Source organism: Patiria miniata, unplaced genomic scaffold, assembly GCF_015706575.1.
Source record: "Patiria miniata isolate m_02_andy unplaced genomic scaffold, ASM1570657v1 HiC_scaffold_6, whole genome shotgun sequence".
Classification (NCBI taxonomy): Eukaryota; Metazoa; Echinodermata; class Asteroidea; order Valvatida; family Asterinidae; genus Patiria; species Patiria miniata.
In genome coordinates, this window is record NW_024037073.1 from 9937868 (window position 1) to 9958637 (window position 20770).

Sequence of the window (20770 nt, forward strand, 5' to 3'; positions counted from 1 at the left end):
TGATTGAAATGTTAAATTATAAAGGAAGAAGAAATTCTAAACTTCATGTCAGTGAAAAAATCGCCGTCATCGATGCCAAAACCTCAGTACTGGTTACTGGTACGGTAAAGCAGACCTTCAAGTCTGGAAGATATCGTTCGAATACGTCCCCAAATCTATGTATTTATATCAATTTCTAGGAATTTACGAAAGTTGTTATTTCACGAGTAGTTGAACATTTATATCATCTAAGTATATTCCGAATTTCAGCTTAATCTGTTGGCGCTAACGCTTGTGTTACAGCTCAAAATATCTCCTAAGGAAAATCTCGACGAGGATTTTTTCGACCCAACCCACTTGCATGGTTTTCATAGCGCCGTAGGCGCTACGGTTGACCAATTTCGGCCTGGCACAGCGCAATAACGGTGGGTATATTAATTAGCATAATTAGCGTCACCTGGCGTGACTTGCGTGGGTCTCGGTATCGACCAATGCATGGAAGCCGGCAAAAAGGGTGATATTTATCAATTAAAAACTCGTGAAGAAGGCTTTAATGCAACTGCACACTATAATGGGTAGGAACCTTATTAATATTTGTAAGGCTTGAAAAGATTAAAAGACATTGCTAACGCCAGTGTTACACTTACAGCTTTCAAATATGCACGTAGCCATGTGGGCCTATTTTTCCAATTTCAACGACAAGTAAAGAAGATATCACAACGATTTTAGCACATTACTTGGATCATTATAAGGGAAATAAACCCTGAAAGTTGCATGAAGATACGGTCTTCCAAACGGGAGAAATTAATTTTCAAAGATTTCGCCCGCCTGTGTGAACATGTGTGTACATGTAGTTTCATTCAAAATAAAGTGTTACGTAACCTTTAGAAATCGCCTTTCGCAACCACATGGCTATATTCGTGTGGTAAAAGCCAGTTAGGCACCTGACCGGCGATAATTCCTGAGCCGAATCTTAGGCGCAGGGTGACCGTAAGGTCATGGCAAAATTCTGCTTAAAATGCACTTGTCAAAAATCAGCCACATTCCCCAGAATTACTCGAAAAAACACCGTGAACACTTACAATCACATGCAGATGTTGTAGTATTTCCTTAATTAAGGTTCAAATTACATTATAAACAATCTATAGTCACTCAAAGATGTTACAAAACTATTGCGTAAATTTCAGGCAAAACGCGCGTCACGACGAAGTCTGGTTCCCAGTAAACCTCAGCACCTAGACCAGCCAACGTCCTGTCCCATTATGCAAGGGTTTGTTTAAAAAAGATTGAAGCTTTTTATACAAATGTACCATTTTTTTTCAAATTTGCTATGGTTTTCTGTCAAATAACCATTTGTGCAGAATTCTGCCAGAAATCTGCCAAAAAATCCATTCTGTCAAATTTCTGTCAAACTCGTTTAACAAAAAAAAATATGTCAAAGTTAGCCGAAAATCGGCTAAAAACGGTCACCGCGACCAGTTTACCCTGACGTAAATGACGTGACCAGTGTTTTACCGGCAGTTTAACCACCCACGTGACGGGCTCTCGACCAATAGGAATGAGTAAACTGTCTCAGGTAAAATATTTATATGAATGAAAAGATTAAGAAAATGGGGGAAAGAAAGGGGAAAAGAGAATATATGACTATGACCCACAACAGAACCAACAATAAATTAACCAATCCAAAACATCCCAATTCTTATTACGTTTAATTATCAAAAGTCAAAAATCGAAATCAGAAATCATAAAAAAAAGTATTTGCTAAAATGCACCCTGAATAAAATTATGGCGTGTAAAAACCAGACACTATTTTTTTCTGCCGAATCTGTAGACCACTGCACGTGGACATCGTGGATTCTTAATAACTGAAATAATTTTCAGAAAGAATGAATTGTACTTTCGATTGATTGCACATTGCGAAAAGCAGTGGTATAATGTTGATGCATGGGCCGTGTCTATTAGAAAAAATCGGGCACGAGTCAGTTTGATGGGGGCCCATGGCATGTTCGCTTAAGGTTGCAGACCAGTAAATCGGTCCGTTATTGCCTACGCCGGCCAAATCACGATTTGCATGCCCTCAAAATCTTCAGTATTTGAACATGCTGTGGGCCATGAACTTGAGGGTTTGTAAAAAAAAATATGGGTGGAAGCCATGCACAGGACTCTGAGCTTGTAGTTTTATTCAATTTGGATGAAATTGGGGCCCTTAAAGCACTGTATTTTGCAATGGAGTGTACGCATCGTTTTTCAAAATGGCGATGGGCTTCAGGACTATTTTCAGGTGTGATCATCTTCGGATAGAAATTTCTCCTAAAAGTCATCAGTTGACCCCCCGAAAATTGAAAAACAAATGAAAGATGATGAAATAAGCTTTAATTTGATGTGTGTTTCGAACACCTTGGAGAGTTGTGAGTATTTTTCCCGAATTTCTGAAGTGGGAGCATTTACCATTGGGGTCTATGGAAGTTTATTTACTGGTCTGCAACCATAAATGACGAATTCAAACACACTGCCTTATTTCAGTGTCGTGCCGATATGTCTAGTCATTATCGTAAACCAATAATGCTATCGCTTTTATCACCGTGGGACCCCCTTCAATGGCAAAAGCACTATGCTATAGCTATTGTTCATCCGTCGAGGGGAAGTTGCTTTGTACATTAGGGTGCACAATAGTTTCTCCATTGAAGGGGGCCTCGGGAGTGCACAGCGATCAAGTGCACGGATTCGTCTGTGTTTGAAACAAGTAGGAATACAAGCTTTATGAGTTTGTCTAGAGGGTGGGCGTGTTTACACTAACATGCACGGCCTGATTAATTCTCCTCCTTACTGGAATAAATATATAGGCGGCTGAAGCGCAAACGAAGAGGCCGGCAATGATGAGTAGACTAAGAACGTAGTCACCCGTGACATCATACAGTACACCTAGCAACAAAAAAAAGAGAAGAAAATAAGCTTTAAGAAAGTCAGAGAGAAATTTTGTACAAGACAATGCAAGAAAAGCTGCTCACTAAACGCACAAAATTCTTGGATTCAGAATGGCAATTCCTATTTGGTACTACAAGAGACTTTTCATGTATCTGTGTAAACAATGTGACAGATTTAGCACAGTCGTCGGCATTACAGGGTAATCCTATACGATAGCACTGCCCGGTGAGGCAGTCAGTCAGTGAAATAGGTGTAAAGTGGCCCTCAGGGACCAGATATTATTATATTACCGAATGGTACTTTTTATGTCAAATAAACAGTCTCTTTGTAATTAAAATAAAATACCGGCTTTTACTCAGTGTACGCCTTTTGTGTTGAACTTGAGGTATTTACCTGCTAATGGTGCACTGATCAGTACTCCGATTCCGGTGGGAACTAACGTCATAACCATGACACCGTTAGTGCCATACTGCTCGTGGAAAAGTTCTGCTGCAGCTGTAAATTGTGCTGTATAGCCTGACCGTAGAACCCCAGAAACTAGAAGCCATAACAAACAAACAAACAAACAAACATGAAACAAAACAAAGTGAAAGCTGTCCACGCGGACGTTATGAAGTCATGAAAGAACGAAATAATGGAAATTTTAGCTCTGTGAATGCTGTACACTACGACAACACGATATTCTAGGACTTCAAAAATTGCGCCCGAAATCAACATCCGGAACACGTTCTCAGTCAGCCACGATTTAACAAGCGTCTTTTTTTCTGAGCCGCATAAGTATCTAGTACGCGATTTATGGTCCATACTTTGGCAACAAGAGATCAGCTGTGTTGGACGTAATACCAGTGAACATGAGTTAACTTACCCACTGTAAGAAGCACGATCACATCAAACGTCTTCGCAATGGTCAGAAACCCCAGAACGATGGTTCCAAAGAGACATGAGGCCATCAACAGATACAGAGCCAAGAAAGGCAGATGATCTCCAATCACGGCTATCAGGACCTTCCCGCCAAGTTCCGCCAAAGCAAAGTACATGATGACAGAGGCAATGCTGTTGCTGTCCAGACCAAGTCCGTCCATGAAACTAGCCTGCAAGAACCAAAGCAAGTTTATTTTTAAGTTGAATTCAACCTTAGAGCCGGTTAGATCAAGAATATTGGCTATAAACCATTAGTGGGATAGCTGGGGGGGGGGGGTCCATCCAGCCCAAAATAACCCCTCAACAAAACAAAGGAACAAGACATTTGAAAAGTGGTACGAGGAAGCTGCATGATGATGACTTTGTTCAAACTACCTACTGTGTATTGGAGATCTATGTAACAAAAAAATACAAATATTGCAAAGAGCTAGTGTATCAAACATGGTAATTCCAAAATAATAATTTAGCAGTGATATGAAGGAGGTTCGAACCTCCTTAATTCATGCTTTATCAACAATCCAGATGAACTTATTCAAAGAGATGTCCGTAATTCTAATTATGAATTTCAACACTCGCCATTTCGTTGCATTTCAGTGGTTATACGTTGATGAATTGCACCACAGCATAATGGCTGAGCATCATCGATTCAAATATAACAGCGTTGCTGTTGAAACTCCTCAGCCAGAGTCAAGTTATCATCCGAAAACCATTAACTCAACCTTGACCTTTGACTCAAAACCAAATCCCAATTTGCCTGTACCCAGGGCAACCCCCTACCTAAGTTGGACACCAAAATCTCATTTCCAACTCAACTTATCATCCGGAAACCATTTACCTTTAACTCACCACGGTGACCTTGACCTTTGACCTTTTGAACGTCAAACCAGTCCCAACTTGCCTACTCCCAAGGGCAACCCCCTACCAAAGTTAGACACCAAAATCTCATTTCTCTAACTCAAGTTATCATCCGGAAACCTTTTACCCTTAACTCACCACAGTGACCTTGACCTTTGACCTCAAAACCAATCCCAACTTGCCTACTCCTAAGGGCAACCCCTACCCAAGTTTCAATCCTAAACAACATATCTAACTCAGGTTATCATCCGAAAACTAAGCTGCCCGGGCGGACAGACGCACGGACATCTGTACGGACGGATGGACGCCGTAGGCGATGACAATACCACTCAAGCCTCTCAGCTGAGGGGTAAAAACATAAGGTAAACCCCATCTTCTTTACAATTCGAACTGACGACTTGAGAGATATCCTTCCAGTTACATTCTTCTTGAATTTTAAAATTCTGATCAGAAGCAATATTGGACCTTCTCAAAAACCAAAGCTATTAAACTAAACATGCTAAAAAAGTTAACAATTTCCCCTAAATGTGGATTTGTGGGCAACGTACGTAATTAATATTGAAGAAAGTCCAGCCCAAAAAAGAGAAAACTGTAGCCAAGTACCACGCCCAAGCCTCAGGGTTCGTTAAAGCACTAATTAGCCTTCCACGAAAATGTCTCTCTTCTCCAAGTTCGGGAGATCCTTGATTTGAAATGTTTGCTTCCTCGTCATTGGTAGTTCTGTCGTCAATTTCTCTTGCATCATCGTCAGTTTCAATGCAGCCGTCATCATGAACCTGCTTCCCTGGGACCATGCTCTCCAATTCATGTTTCTCATCACCAGGAGACTCATCAGGCGCCTTAGCGTAGTCCTCGGTTGATGGTGGGTCAGCCAGCAGCAGACCGTCAGCTATCCCGATCACGAGTATTCCACCGCTGAGAATTCTCAGCGCATTACGCCATCCGTAGTGAGTTATTAAGGCTGTCAACAAAGGGCTAAAGGCAAGCATACCTGCATACCCCACGGAGTTAAAAGAGAAAATTTCCATTAAAAATCATGTTAATTATCCACTGTTAAATTTAAATGCAATAATTCAAAATCCTCCCTTCCTGTATACAAGTTCGACAATATTGCCTGACGTTGGCCATTCAAAACAAAGGACATCAGCTTTTTAACATTATTCAAACCAGTCATTGCTATAAACTGGGTTATAATTTTGATTTTCAATTTTAGATATAGGGTTTTGTTCAGTCAAAAACGGGGACCACAATCAGAAGCCAATATTAAGGTGGCACCAAAAATCGCAGGCATGAGGTGGCAGGCCTCCCATAAAGGAGCACAGAGTGCGTCCCAACGACCCGTACGCGAGCATCGTGCCACCTCAGTAAATGGCCCCCATCGTGGTCGCCACATATAATTAATTCACAGTGGTCGGAGAAAACAAATTGACCACGTATTACCGCATGAGGATCCCAATAGAGCGAGGGCACTCGCCCGCGAGAAGTTCGCCTTGGCAAACCAGTCCAGCAGCAGGGCAAAGGAGGCATTCGTGGTCAGGTTGGCGCCCACGCCCGTCAAGACCGAATACGTGAAGAAGGCGTATCCCAGCGTTGGCACGGGAACGAATGACGTCGTCAACAGTCCTGCGCAGAGGGCAATGACCCCCAAGATTGTGACGATTCGACCACTCAGCTTGTGTGTAAGAAGAGAGCAGAGAGGACTAGCAAGGCCAGCCAGTGCAAGTGACAAAGACCCTAGCCAACCTGAAAACAAAACAGATACATGTACTAATTTATGTATAAAGTAATCATCATTCCTCTTATAGACAAGGCAAGCCTAGCGAAGCAGGTCCCAGAGCACACAAAATTATATTCAATTGAATCAGAATGGCTACAAAGTTTGTGGAACAAGGTAACGTGGTACATGTATTAAAGTGATGGTACTCAATAATCTCCTTTCGTCCTTCACATGGAGACATGACATATCATCCCTTCTCAGTGGCGTAAATCTGTGTCGGCGAATGGCGGATAGGGGGGTGACCAAAAGTCCAAAAACTGCCTAAGAAAATACTAGCCGTGTCAATTATAACACGATTACCACAATATATTACCGCCAGGCCCGGAACGTGGAATTGTGACGCAAAAGTCTCACTTTAGTAAACGACGGTGGGTAGTTGGACCGGGTGGACTTATTTGCTACATGTATTTTGAAAGTAGCTTTAATATATGAAGCAAGTGGCGCCCGACTAATGCACATGATGCGAGGTAACATACATGAACAGGCAAGTCTCGGCTTATCCCCGACCACTTTAAGAGACAGTCAGTCCTATTCATATAAATGACAGCGTGTCAGTCAGTGTAGCTAGGTACGACGAGGATAATATAGGCTGGCCCAGTTGAATCAGCAAATGCCTAACGCATTCGTAAACGTACACGTTTTGTTGAGCACAGCCTGGTTAAGCAAAGTGGCAAAAGGCTTTACCAGTACAAACCACTTTTTGGTACAATGCTTGTTACCACATGCACATTGCCTGTGACTACATGCATAACATTAACCTTTGCTTACAGCAGCACTAGTTTTGTTCACAATAGGAGTTAAGTTCTCATCTCGGTGCACTGTATGTCGGGACTAACCTGTCAATGCCGAGCTGGAATGGAAATCCTCCTGCAGGCTCACAAACAGTATGCTGAAGTTGAACAGGAGTCCAAGAGTGAAGAAAAACTGACCGAAACACGCGAATGTGACGACCCAACGCCACCATCCGCAACGGGATCCTGATGGGCACACCATATCGGCCGTACCGGTCTCACAGTACGCAACCTTCACCGTCACTTCTCCTTGATGTTTTTAGACGACCATCTAGAGAATAACAAGAAAGTGACTCTGGCAGTTCTGAGTGTAACGTACTCATGTATTTACGGGTGGGTTCTGAAGCAATGCTTTATTACAATGTTCATGTTGTGAACATAGTAGTACAAAAAATGTATATCGGTACATTGTACGGGAGCTTCAAAATGATACGTCATATATGACATCTCCCTGTTTTATACAAGGAGTTGTAAAATTGTAACTTTAACTGTAAACTTTTAACGGTCAACTTTAATTATAAACTTAATAACTGTCCATTTAATGTTTGTAAGTATGTTTGAATAAACATTTGCAATGGAGGTGAACGGCAAAGGTTTAACAATGGCCATGTGCGAGTTTCCAATAAAATCTGGCACTTGATGTGAAGGAAACGGACTTTGTGTGACCGAGTTGCATTTGTGGATTGTGTTTGTTGTCTAACTTAATTTGAGAATACGACTTACTTCAGTATGAGTATTAGTAGTTTGTGATACTAGAGTGTTCAGGTCCAGTTTAAAGTCCATGTGGACGGGGGTCTGACGATGTGTCTGGTTATGTAGGGTGGCTTTGTGGGTTGACTGATGCCTTGGTTTGCTGGTTTGGGGTTCGCGACATTTCGCGTTAGGTTTGGGGGTCTGGCCAGGTGTGGTCGTCTGAGGAATTGATGGATGGTCTGGCTTTGGCTTTTGGAAAACTGCTGGTGGGGGTGGTTTATTGGCCAGGTAGGTAAAGAGACGAAGGTATCGTCAATTGTGTCAGTACTTGCAGTGGCCATACTGAACTATGCACGACCTTGGTGCTTCATAGTGATCTACCACTGTGGCTGGAACCCACTGCTTAGCTCCTGAAAATGGTGCCATCCTCATCGGGTCTCCGGACTTAAAGCTATAGTCCATCATTTGTAATTTGTGCATTTTGTTTGTTTGAAGCAACAAAAGGGTTCAAAATCTAATGAAGGATACTGAACAACTAACCCGATGAAGTTTCAGCTAAGCTTCAGCTGTACATATCGAGAAAAACAGCATTCTAAGATCTCAATTTCAAATCAAAAGTTACTGAATCATGTTTTGAATTGTTTTGAATTGCAGCCATACGCAACGTAGGGCACTGATCCGACGAATTATAACAACCGCGCGCGCGTGTGCGTCGTTCCAATACTTGTGCGCGCTGCGCTGAATAACAAAACGAACTACTAATTTAAATTTTCCTACGGTGCTTCTTAAGAATCACCGTTGGAAATGCCCTCTTTCGTTGATTACTTCAAAATGACAGCTTCCCAGAAGGAATAATTTCACAGGGAGTTTAGTTCCCTTACTATCTTTCAACCAAGTTTGTTTTCAACAATAATTACGCCAGTTACTTTTCGGATGGCTGCAACTGATGGACTTTAGCTTTAAGTGGTTGTAAGTCATGTCCTTTCTTGTTGAAGTAATGTTGTTGTTGTTTATCCTTGTCTTGGTTGATTTGATGTTTTATGTCAGATGTCTTCTGCGCCTCGGGACGAAGCAGAGTTCGTGCAACAGGTAGCTTGTTTGGAGGCCTGCGTCCCATGAGCAGCTGAGCATGAGCAGGTGAGAGGTAACAGCTTGCGAGATGGGGTAGTGCGATAGTCAAGCATCGTGAGGTGTTTTATCCTGACCTTTCTTTTACAAGTGCTTCACTGTCTGAATGGCACGTTCAGCTTCCCTGTTGGACTGACTGAGGATGATGAAGATTTTTTTTCTTGATTATATAATTTTTTTTTTAAATCATTGTTTTTAACTCATTATTTTTCCATCATTAGGGCCTATGTCTTTATAATCACTTTTCTCAACTTTTTTTTCTTTCGCATATTTTTTGTATTTTTCTGTCTAAATTCAGTGTTATTTTCTGTCTTTTTCCTATCATCCTTCCCCCTTCTTATATTTTGTGTGTGTGTGTCTGTTGATCACGGTAATTATCTCCGGTGTATCATTTTTGTATTTAATGTTTAACTTTTTCTTGTCACTTTTAACTTTTGTAACTTTTTCTGTTTCTTGTCAGTTTTGTTGTTTTGGTTTTTGTTTGTTTCTGCTTTGCTTTTTTATCCTCCCCACTTAAGTCACCTAAGACGTTTTTCGACGTTTCAATTTATTCATTTTTTTAGTAGTTTTTTGTTTGCCTTTTCAATCATCCTTCCTCGTTTCAGTCTTTTTTGTGTGTTTGTGTGTGTGTGGGTATGTGCGTTTGTACGTGAACTATATACACCCCGAGGACAGACAGACAAAGGGAGAACAACAGATTCTTTGTTGTCCTCGAGAGTTCATCTTTTGTTGAAATCGGTCCTCGGTCGTGGGTTTGTGTGCTTAGTCTATGGGAGAGTGTTATATTACAGGGACAAAGGAAAAGACAAAGCATTGTCCTCGAGAGTATAGTAAAACACGACGGTGTGTTTATGGTGTAAATCGAGGACACACACGTGCAACATCATTGGTGAATCGAGGACAGGAACCAAATCAAGCACGACCTCGATTAGAAAACGTGTTCAAAACCAATGAGAGCAGTTTAGAGTACAAAAGAAAAGGGAAGAAGAACAATAGAACATCCTTGATTTACACCATAAACAAATCTGGGTGTACGTGTGGGTTTGTTTGTTTTCATTTGCTTGTTTTTGTTTGTTTGTGTTTTTTGTTAGTGTTTTTTTTTGTTATCTTGGTAATCTCCCTTATACATTTTTGTGACGGTTAGTGTTAAAATTCATTGTTTTTCTCTGTCAGTTTCTTATCTTACGAAACGCCCCGCCAACCTCAAATTTCAAATGCTGTTGCGCAAGAACGAAAAGTCATAGAGACCCCAAATTTTCAGAATTTGCATTTTCCCTAAGTATCTTTCAGTTCACCAACAAAGAAAACAATCCAAGAGGTGATGGTGTGCACCATTTGTTGAGTTGGCATGGAATGACCCTGCTGTTCTAATCTCTTCCATTCTTTTGGCAGATCAGGTGCTGTTTTTCTGTTAACTTGACATGCCTGATATAGGCCTCCGTAGTTTTGTTTTCGGCCGTGAGATTTTGCAGACAGATTTGGACAGTCTAGCAGTGAATCTCTTTACAATGAGTTTTTCATTGCTTTAGAGATTCTCGGTTTCAGTTCCTTTTTCCATTTGAAACTGTCTTCCGAAGATTTGTTGCACTGCAAAACTAGATGTGAAATTTTTCACGAAACTGATAAAGTACAATGTTAATCACGAGCTGCCATGCGTAACGGTTGACGTTTTATTTTTGAGTTTGGACTACAGTTTCTGTTACTCACTCATTGGATGTCTTTTTCAGATGCTTTCCTGCCATGTACTACTACTAGACAAGTTCTGGTTGCTTCATTTCCCGGCACAGTTGCAGAATACCCCGCCACTCGATCTATCCACCTCGTAGCCGGCTACAAGGTCACGGCTGATTGACCTCAATAAACATTCTCAGCGCTACTTGTAATTGTATGTACTATGCGTCATGCTCCATTGCACTACCACTTCGTGACCGCGTAGCCGCCAACAGGGTAGTTGGTTTGGACTTTTTTCAGCAACTCCCATTCCTTTTGTGTTGCTTCGTTCTCAAGCATATTCAGGGGACTCCCACTCCGTAGCCTCGTAGCCGCCAACAGGGTGGTTGCATGGTTTGGACTTAGAATTTTTTTCAGCAACTCCCATTCATTTTGTGTTGCTTCGTTCTCAAATAATGGACCCCCACTCAGTTCGCGTAGCTGGCATGCAATGGACTTGAATTGTTTCTTTTGCAGTGATTCCAACCTCGTAGCCAGTGATTTTGGGGGTGTATTTCCGAGTGGCGGGTATTACTCTTAATTGACTCGCGGTGTATTTACGTGTGGGTTATGCGCTAGCATATCGGTACGGGAGCCTCAAAATGACAAATGTGACACTGAGTATACAACGAGGTTATAGTTGCCAAGAAAGGTGTCAGGCGGCCCCCTCACGGCAAACTTAGGGTGTAACTTCAATATTGACGTTTTTGATATAAAGTCATTTTTGAGTTATTGAGGGCGCTGTTTCCATTAAACGAACCCTTAATTCCACACGGCCTTCCGTTTTAAAGATAGCGGGGTGTATCTCGTGCACAAATATGTGCTCGTTTGATTCAGTTTCTTTGACAAATAGTGCATATTGAGACGCCCTGTTTTGTGCTAGATGTGACCAGATGAGACAAGAAACAAGGAATCCTGGAACACAACGTATTTGTATGTGTCTCTCCTCACAAAGTCTGGTTTATATGTACAGGAGCATAACAAAATTGTATACCAAACCATCAGCACACAAGCATTCACAAACAATTAAATCTGCCCGTCATCTTTCTAAAGCTAAATTATCAGAACTAAAAGTCCTATGGGTCGGACCAGTTGGCTCCTCAAACTTGCCTGCCAAATTATGCTAAGTAGGTTAAATGCTGGCTTCTGATTGGTCATTGCGATTACGTTCTATCAACTATCCAGACGATATGCGTAATACCGGCCGCTCCCTTTCATATGTGCTATGTCCGTCGTGTGCAATGCAGTCACATCACGAGGGGAATTTTTTGAACTATGCCGCTCTGCATTTGCAAGACTACTATAATATAAATAGGCATTACAACAAAAATGATTTCTGACAGTTACTGTTGTAGTGAGTGTAGCCTACTGTAATGTACATGATGTAAAAGTCTTTTCTTATAATGCAAAATTACTCACGTGGTCGTGTCTGTCAATTGAAAGAAAGGATTCACACAATGTCGAACGTCATGTGGTGCATGTGGAACACCCAATTTGTGTGTGCGCGTTGCACGTTGTGCGTAGGGCCTATTTATTGCAAAGAGAGCGCGCCGCAGACTTGGGTTCAAACATCTCGTGAAGGGTAAGTTTTTAAGAGAGAAATACATTTTCCACCGATTTTGTATTGAAATTGAAGTTTATTTCAACTGTGTTCAGATTTAAGTCATGTAAAATATTAAAATCAAGCAGATTCTGTGGGTGAAGTGTTATAAAACAAATATTGAATGCTTTATATCGTGGTGAAGTAAAACTAGCCTCCCTCGGTGATCCATGGACCATTCTATTTCCCCTCGGCTTCGCCTCGGGAAAATAGAATGTCCATGGATCACCTCGGGAGCCTAGTTTTACTACACCACTCGAAGCATTCAATATTTGTATACTATATCGTAGTACAAAGAGACATGATGACTTGAAGAGCTGCTAATTGCATAACAAAGCAAATGAAAATAAATAATTTGCAAGTGACCATTTCAGAAATTACATAGACTTCCTTTTCACAGCCTCCCCTCCCCCCCCCCACCCGGGGGCATTGCTAGGGGTTGAGGGTTGGGTGTGACCACCCACCAATAACTTGGCTTTGTCGGTAAAATCATTACCACATGGGCAAAAATCATGTATTTGCAAGCCGCAATGAATAACAATGGCCATATCCATTGAAATACATGTACTTTAAAACAGCTACCACTGTAGTGAAAACTCAAAACGGCTTCTATTTTGATTGATATCATTGATTGGCGTTGTTAGGCAAGGCTAATCCGATTATGTACTCAGACGCTATAATACGCAGTGAAATCCATGCGCCCCAAAAAACATGGCCTTTTGAACGTTTTGTCTCTAAGAAAATATACTTAGTGTGATTGAAATGTGAAATTATAACGGAAGACGACATTCTAAACTTCATGTCAGTGAAAAAAATATCGGTCATCGATGCGGAAACGTCAATACTGGTTACTGGTAAAGCTGACCTTCAAGTCTGGAAGAAATCGTTCGAAAACTTCCCCAAATGCATGTATTGACCTCAATTTCTAGGAATCTCTCCAAGTTGTCATTTAAGGAGTAGTTCAACAGTCAACACTTATATCATCTAAGAATATTCCGAATTTCAGCTTAATCTGTTGTTGCAAACGCCAGTATACCAACCAGAACCATCTCCATGGAAATTTTCGACGAGGCTTTTCTGTTGACACAACCGACGTGCCGCAGTCGCGGATCTCAGGGGCGGATCCAGGAATTTTCGCAGGGGGGGGGGGGGGGTTCGTCAGCAAAAAAATCTGAAAATGTACACAGGTTTTTTTTTTTCCGGACACTTGGCCTCCGTGAAATAAAAAAACTGAGGGAGGGGGGGGGGGCTGTAGTGTGGGGTTTCGAGTTATTTTTTAGGAATTTGTATGATAATTTTTTTTGGGACAGAGCGTGAAGGAGGCTCTTCTCCAAATTTATACTGCATACCACAATGAATCGGAACCCATTATTATGCTATCACTTGTATCACCGTGGGACCCCCTTCAATGGCAAAAGCACTGTGCTAGCTATCGTTCAACCGTCACGGGGCAGTTGCTTTGTAAACTAGGGTGCACAATACTTTCTCCATTGAAGGGGGCCTCAGGAGTGTACAGTGATCACGTGCCCGGATTCGTCTATATTTTTGAAACAAAATTCGGGACACAAGCTTTATTAATTCTTAAAGGGGCGGGCGTGTTTACACAACATGTTTTATTCTCCTCCTTACTGGAATAAATATATAGGCCGCCGAAGTGCAAACGAAGAGGACGACAATGACAAGTAGACTAAGAACGTAGTCACCCGTGACGTCATAAATTGCACCTAGCAACAGGAAAAGAGAAGGAAATAAGCATCAAGAAAGTCTGAGAGAATTATGACAGACAGCGCAAGCATAGTAAAGCAGCTGCTCACTAAATGCACAAAATTCTTTTCAATTATTGATTCAGGTTGTGTGTTCACACTGGAGGAGACTATTCATTTATCTGTGTACAATGGACCAGATTCGGCACATTCATCGGCGTTACAGACAGTCAGTAAAATAGGTGTAAAGTGACCCTCTGGGACCAGATATATTACCGAATGGTACTTTTTGTGTCTATTAAACACTCTCTTTCTCTAGTTGAACTATAACTTCTTTTTACTCAGTGTATACGCCTATGTACTTAAGATATTTACCCGCTAACGGTGCACTGATCAGAACTCCGATTCCGTCGGGAACTAACGTCATAATCATAACACCTTTGGTGCCATACTGCCCGTGGAACAGTTCAGCTGCAGCTGTAAATTGTGTTGCATAGACGCTTGACCGTAGAAACCCAGAAACTGGAAGCCATTACAAACAAACAAACAAACAAGCAAACATAAGACGACCAAACTAAACAGTGTGAATCAAACATTTCCACTGACGTTACAAATTTGTGTGACTTAGTGTTTTTAATAGACTCTCAGATCAAAACAATGGAAATGTTTGACGGTTTCAAGAATTTTCGTTGGAAGTCAATGCCAGCCAACATGTGGCGACCATTCCCCCCGAAAGACACAAAATTGTTTTCATGTGCATATATTCTATCGTTTTGCTTCATCAGCGCGCGAGTGGCAAAAATGTTGAACCTCCTACCACATCATGATTCCCTCATGAATAACGCGTATGTTAAAGAGAATAGGCCTATACAAGAAAGTGTGGATTCGTAATTTAAGAATTCACGAGGCGCGAAGCGCCGAGTGCATTCGTAATTTAAGAATCCACACTTGCGAGTGTATTCTTCGACTTAAACCACTGCGTCAACAGACGTATTGGAAAGAAATGTTGCAACCTAACGCCACTTTTTTCTTCATATATCATCTCAATGAAGGTCATTCGTTGCAAAAAATGATGATAAGACATGGATCTGGGACTGAGAAATGTTTCCAATTTGTTTGGAAATACTTGAAATGACTCTCCATAGACTTTGTACACAAGCGCGGAAGTGCATGGCGTCAGGTTGCAACATTTTTCCTGGCGTGTTTAGCATATCGCCACACCCGTACAGCCAAGTCATTTGTGTGTATAGGCCCCTTACGTCAAAATGGATAGTTCAGACGACGATTCCTTTCTGACTAAAAATAGTTTTTTGCAGTGACGGCGGAGAATCTGACAGTGAAGATGCATTGGTAATTTTCGGAAAGCAAGTTTTCACGCAGACGGTCCTATTCATGCTCATTATGGAGAACAATTGCCCGACGTGTTCAAAGTGAGGATTCGTAATTCCGAATCCACACTTTACTAAAGATTCGTAGATCCGAATCCACACTTTTAACAATAGTGTGACGTCATAGCAATGGTTTAATACATAATTATCACACAGTGAACAGTGCAAGTTTACAGGCTGTGAACGTATTTTTTCCGGGGTATTTACATTTCTCGATTGGAATACAGCTCACTTACTTGTCCTGCCTTTTTGTTGTTAACGGGTAGAATAGGTCATTTGTTATGCATTTGTTTCGTTTGGAGTAACAAGTACTCAAATCTAAAGACGGCCGGGTGCTTAACAACTAACCTGATGAAGTATTAGCTCTGTGTGAATATGTACATTCCCAGAAAACACTAATCTAGGATCTCGATTTCAAAAAGAAGAAGAAAAGAAATAAATTGCCCGAATTCCGAGCATCCGGAAAGTGTTTTCAGTCGCATACGTATTTCGTACGCTTGCCATTTCAATATAGCCCCTACGTATCTCGAATTCGCATCAAGAGATTAGCTGTTGTCTTGCACTAAAAACCAGAAAACATTATGCCTGGACTTACTCACTGCAAGAAGCACCATCACACCAAACGTCTTGGCAATGGTCATCAACCCCAGAACGACGGTTCCCAGGAGACATGAGGCCATCAATAGATAAAGATACAAGAAAGGCAGACGATCTCCAATCACGGCTATGAGGAACTTCCCGCCAAGTTCCGCCAAAGCAAAGTACATGATGACGGAGGCAATTTGGTTGCTGTCCAGAGCAAGTCCGTGCATCAAACTAGCCTGCAAGAAAAAAACCCAAGTTTACTTTTATATTCCAACTTTGAGCCGGTCAGATCGAGAACGTTGGCTTACCAAAGTTGGGTAGAGACGACGGGGAGGGGGGGGGGGGGGGGGGGTTGTGCGTTCGAGAAACATGACCCCTCACCGAAAGAAGCTGCACAAACTGCATGTACAAACCGTCTATAGACGAGACCTTATACAGCTGTAGTACAAATATTACAAACTGTTCATGTATCAAACTTGGTTGTCCCAAACTTATAGATTAGTATGTTATAGTTTAGAATTTAAACAGTTGATGTGTGGTTACATTATTTTGAGATGGTGGTTCAGAAGCTTTACGTTTATACTGTACAACAGCATAAATAGATGACTGAGCACCATTGATTCTAACACATCAAGCAAAACCAATCTTCTGTAACATTTTAACTGACGACTTGAGATTGCCTTCCAGTTACATTCTTCTGAAATTTTACAATTCTGATCAGAACCAATTTTGGACCTCCTCAAAAACCAAAGCTATTAAACTAAACATGCCCCAAAAGGTTAACAATTTCCCCTACATGTGGATTTGTGGGAAACGTACGTAATTAATATTGAAGAAAGTCCAGCCCACGTATGAGAAAACCGAAGCCAAGTACCACGCCCAAGCCTCAGGGTTCGTTAAAGCACTAATTAGCCTTCCACGAAAATGCCTCTTATCTCCAACTTCGAGAGATCCTTGATTTGAAATGTGTGCTTCCTCATTGTTGGTAGTTTTATCGTCAGTTTCTCTTGCTTCATCGTCAGTCTCTTCAATGCAGCCGTCATCATGAACCTGCTTCCCCGGGACCATGCTCTCCAATTCATGTTTCTCATCACCAGGAGACTCATCGGGCGCCCTAGCGTAGTCCTCGGTTGATGGTGGGTCAGCCAGCAGCAGACCGTCAGCTATCCCGATCACCGTATTCCACCGCTGAGAATTCTCAGCGCATTACGCCATCCGTAGTGAGTTATTAAGGCTGTCAACAAAGGGCTAAAGGCAAGCATACCTGCATATCAGACAGATTAACAGAGCAATTTGCAATTACAATAACATTAAAATAGTCTACAGTAGACTAGAATATAGTACACTATATAGAATAAATCATACAGTTCCTTTCTGTATAAGGTCCACGGCAGTGCATTATGGAGTCAATCATTAACCTGCACGTCTCTACCGACTTTTAATAACTCTAACCGCTAGAAATTGGATCAAAACTGCGTTTAGTTCTATAAAAGACAAGAAAAAACTGTGTGTGTCTACATAGTTGTGGGAAACTATCATCGCATTTACCGGTTGTGGATCCCATTAGAGCGAGGGCGCTTGCCCGCGAGAAGTTCGCCTTGGCAAACCAGTCCAGCAGCAGGGCCAAGGAGGAATTCGTAGCTAGGTTGGCGCCCACGCCCGTCAAGATCGAAAACGTGAAGAACACGTATCCCAGTGTTGGCACGGGAACGAGTGACGTCGTCAACAGTCCTGCGCAGAAGGCAATCACTCCCAAGATGGCGACGGTCCGACTGCTCAGCTTGTTTGTAAGGAGATAGCAGAGAGGACTAGCAAGGCAAGCCAGTGCAATTGACAGAGACCCTAGCCAACCTGAAAGCGAAACAGGCATTATATAAAATAATCCTAAAGCATACTTGTTGTACCTTCACAATAATTCTTTTAGTAGACACTTTTTAATATTTGTACCACTTCAAAGAGGAGACACTGTTTTTAAATACTATGTAGATGCTATTCGACCCCTGGTTAGTCTTAAATCAGAAATCTAAAGAAGTCTTTATTTATTTAATTAGGCTAAATTTGTTGTTCTATTTCTGGTTACGTGTACTCTTGTCAGTGTTCTTATACGCCTATTTGTACATTTACGTTATATGTTTTTTTGGTTTTAATGTGAAGTTTTTAAGTGTTTTATACATTATATTTGTGTGCAGAACGAGGAGACAAGTTTCATGTTTTTACATGATGAGAATAAATAAATAAATAAATAAATAAATAAATAAATAAATAAATAAAAATAAATAAATAAAGTCTGGTCCCCTGCGACTAACCAATGTTAACATAATGCAAAAAAAAAATAAAAAAAATCCCTGAATATAAACGTCACCACCCTTGCAAACCTTGATTCATCGCTTTACGCATGCAGACTGTTTTTTTGGCAGCGCTTTAGTTTCCAAACGCTGCTTGGCAACGACTTCGAACGGCCCGGCTGTAGCCAGCATCAGGCATGCCCAAATCAAGTTCTCATCTCGCTGGATCGTATTTCCGTACTAACCTGTCAACGCCGAACTGGAATGGAAATCCTCCTGCAGGCTCACAAACAGTATGCTGAAGTTGAACAGGAGTCCACGAGTTAAGACAAACAGACCGAAAGTCGCGAATGTGACGACCCAACGCCACCATCCGCAACGGGACCCTGATGGGCACACCATGTCAGCTGTACCAGTCTCAGAATACGCATCCGTTACTGTCGCAGCATTTCACTCCGGCCTTCAGTCCTTCCTGTTCAAAAAATCATAAAATTGGTCACTTCCTGAAACCGATGAATTCTTGAGAAAACTTAATGTTGTTTCCAGACCAAAAGATTCCGCCATATCTGACGGATAACTTAGGAAATGTAGATGTCAATGTCGCATGACCAAACAGACACGGAACAGCGTTGAAACTCAAGTACACGATCGGACGAGAACAGGGCGATTTACTGTGTCGTGCTCTATTTTTGAATGTGACGTCTACACCAACAAATGATCTATAAAAGACGTCATTGGATCGTTCTCATAAGAGCAATGAAAAGACTTCAGGCAGTCAATCCGGTGTTTGCTCGTCACGGTTCCACACCATAAAACCAAGCCACTACATGAATTTCTTACCGTTTTGCCAAAAAGGAAATTCACGCTGTTCAAAGTCTTCTTAACATGAGTTTCTAATGTCGCACATCGATGTTGCACAATACAATTCACAACAAATGTCTTTGCAGTGTTATTATGATGCGAAAAGACAGTGTGTGCCCTCTCGGTGTCCGGGTTCTATCGATGGTTTCTGCAAAAAGCCTTTGAAAATAAACAATGGTAGCGTTTGAGCAAAGGTCAAGATAATAATCAGCGCGATAAAGTGTATATTTGTATTAGTCCCGCCAAATAACAATAAAAATGGACTGGTGGCTTACCTGGCCGCCGATAAAAAAAATGACCGAGCCTATCGGAGTCGGGACGTCGTTGTTTGAACTCTGATCGGTGTTAAAAGTCTACCCACGTGGCGGGCTATTGGCCAACAGGAATGGGTAAACTGTCTCAGGTATTTTAATATGAAATAATTAAAGTGAGGAAGGAATATTTCTCAAAAGACGTGAAGCCTATCTTGGGTTTGTGTTGTGGAGAACAAGGCATTAGATATGCATGTAATGGACCAAACAGAAGATGGGATATGAATGTCGCTTGGGATAAAAAAGATTCGCGGGCCAGCCAGGCCTTCTTATCCCCCCCAACCCATTTCGTTTCCGAAGCCACCTGGGTACATACACATATACTGTAGTGGAGACCAGCTAACTAAAATAATTTCAAGAATTTTATATAATAAACAAAGTTCATTCAGTGTTAATTCTGTTTTGCAAGGAACGATCTAAGGGGGAAACTTTAAGTCTCCTGTGGTTTTTTATTCTATTTCCGAGTCCAACTACTGCATGATCCACAACAGATCCAGCCAACAACAATAAATCCACTCAAAAGATACCAATTCTCATTAGGAGGTCCACGTTTAATAATCAAGGCAGTCAAGAAATCCAAATCGGAAATCATAAAAAAAGATCGCTAAAATGATAACAGTAATGTGGTGCTTATATATAGCGCTTTATACCAAAGGTCTCAAAGCGCTTCAACAATATTACCTCTGTTCGTCAGGCCACGAGACCAGTTTTTGCAGCAGCTGGAGCTGAGCGTATTCTGGTCTCTACCTTCACCGGTGCCCATATAATACTCCTGGGTGGAGAGAGGCAATTGTAGTAAAGTGTCTTGCCCAGAACACAAGCATCATGTTCCCCGTAAGGGTTCGAATCTGCGTACCACGGCACGTGAGTCGAACCATGGAGCAAGGAAATCCGTTTTCCTTGCTCCATGGTCGAACACCGTAAACATTGGACCGCAGCGCTCCAGCCTGAAAATACACCCTGAATATCAGCCATATGGTTGCGAAGGGCGATTTCTAAAGGTTACGATAACACTTTATTTTGAATGAAACTACATGTTCACAGACATGGTCACGTTGGCGGGTGAAATCTTTGAAAATTAATTTCTCCAGTTTGGAAGACCGTATCTTCATACAACTTTCAGGATTTATTTCCCCCATAATGATCCAAGTATGTGCTAAAAGTCGTTGTGATATGTTCATTACTTTTCGTTGAAATCGGAAAAATAGGTCTCGCTACGTGCAATTTTGAAAATTGTAACACTGGCGTGCGCAATATC

The 20770-nt window shown here is 41.6% G+C and overlaps 1 protein-coding gene and 1 pseudogene across 1 annotated transcript; both read right to left on the bottom strand.

Annotated features, from left to right (window-relative positions):
- Window positions 1-1967: 1967 nt before the first annotated feature.
- On the bottom strand, window positions 1968-10925 carry LOC119743216 (monocarboxylate transporter 13-like). The gene is made up of 7 exons (XM_038219601.1): window positions 10777-10925; window positions 7294-7519; window positions 6121-6423; window positions 5229-5671; window positions 3770-3995; window positions 3298-3441; window positions 1968-2901 (listed from the first exon to the last, which is right to left on the bottom strand). Exons 2-7 carry the CDS (start codon window positions 7448-7450, stop codon window positions 2750-2752), a joined length of 1425 nt encoding a protein of 474 aa, XP_038075529.1. The 5' UTR covers window positions 7451-7519; window positions 10777-10925; the 3' UTR covers window positions 1968-2749.
- Window positions 10926-13683: 2758 nt separating this feature from the next.
- On the bottom strand, window positions 13684-19455 carry LOC119742898 (annotated as a pseudogene).
- Between the last annotated feature and the right edge of the window lie 1315 nt (window positions 19456-20770).

Coding starts and splice junctions, on each gene's coding strand:
- LOC119743216 (XM_038219601.1), bottom strand. CDS start 7,450: ATGGTGTGCCCATCAGGATCCCGTTGCGGATGGTGGCGTTGGGTCGTC. Junction 5,672..6,120: donor TCTATTGGGATCCTCATGCG/GTAATACGTGGT, acceptor TGGGGTATGCAG/GTATGCTTGCCTTTAGCCCT. Junction 2,902..3,297: donor GATCAGTGCACCATTAGCAG/GTAAATACCTCA, acceptor TTTTGTTGCTAG/GTGTACTGTATGATGTCACG.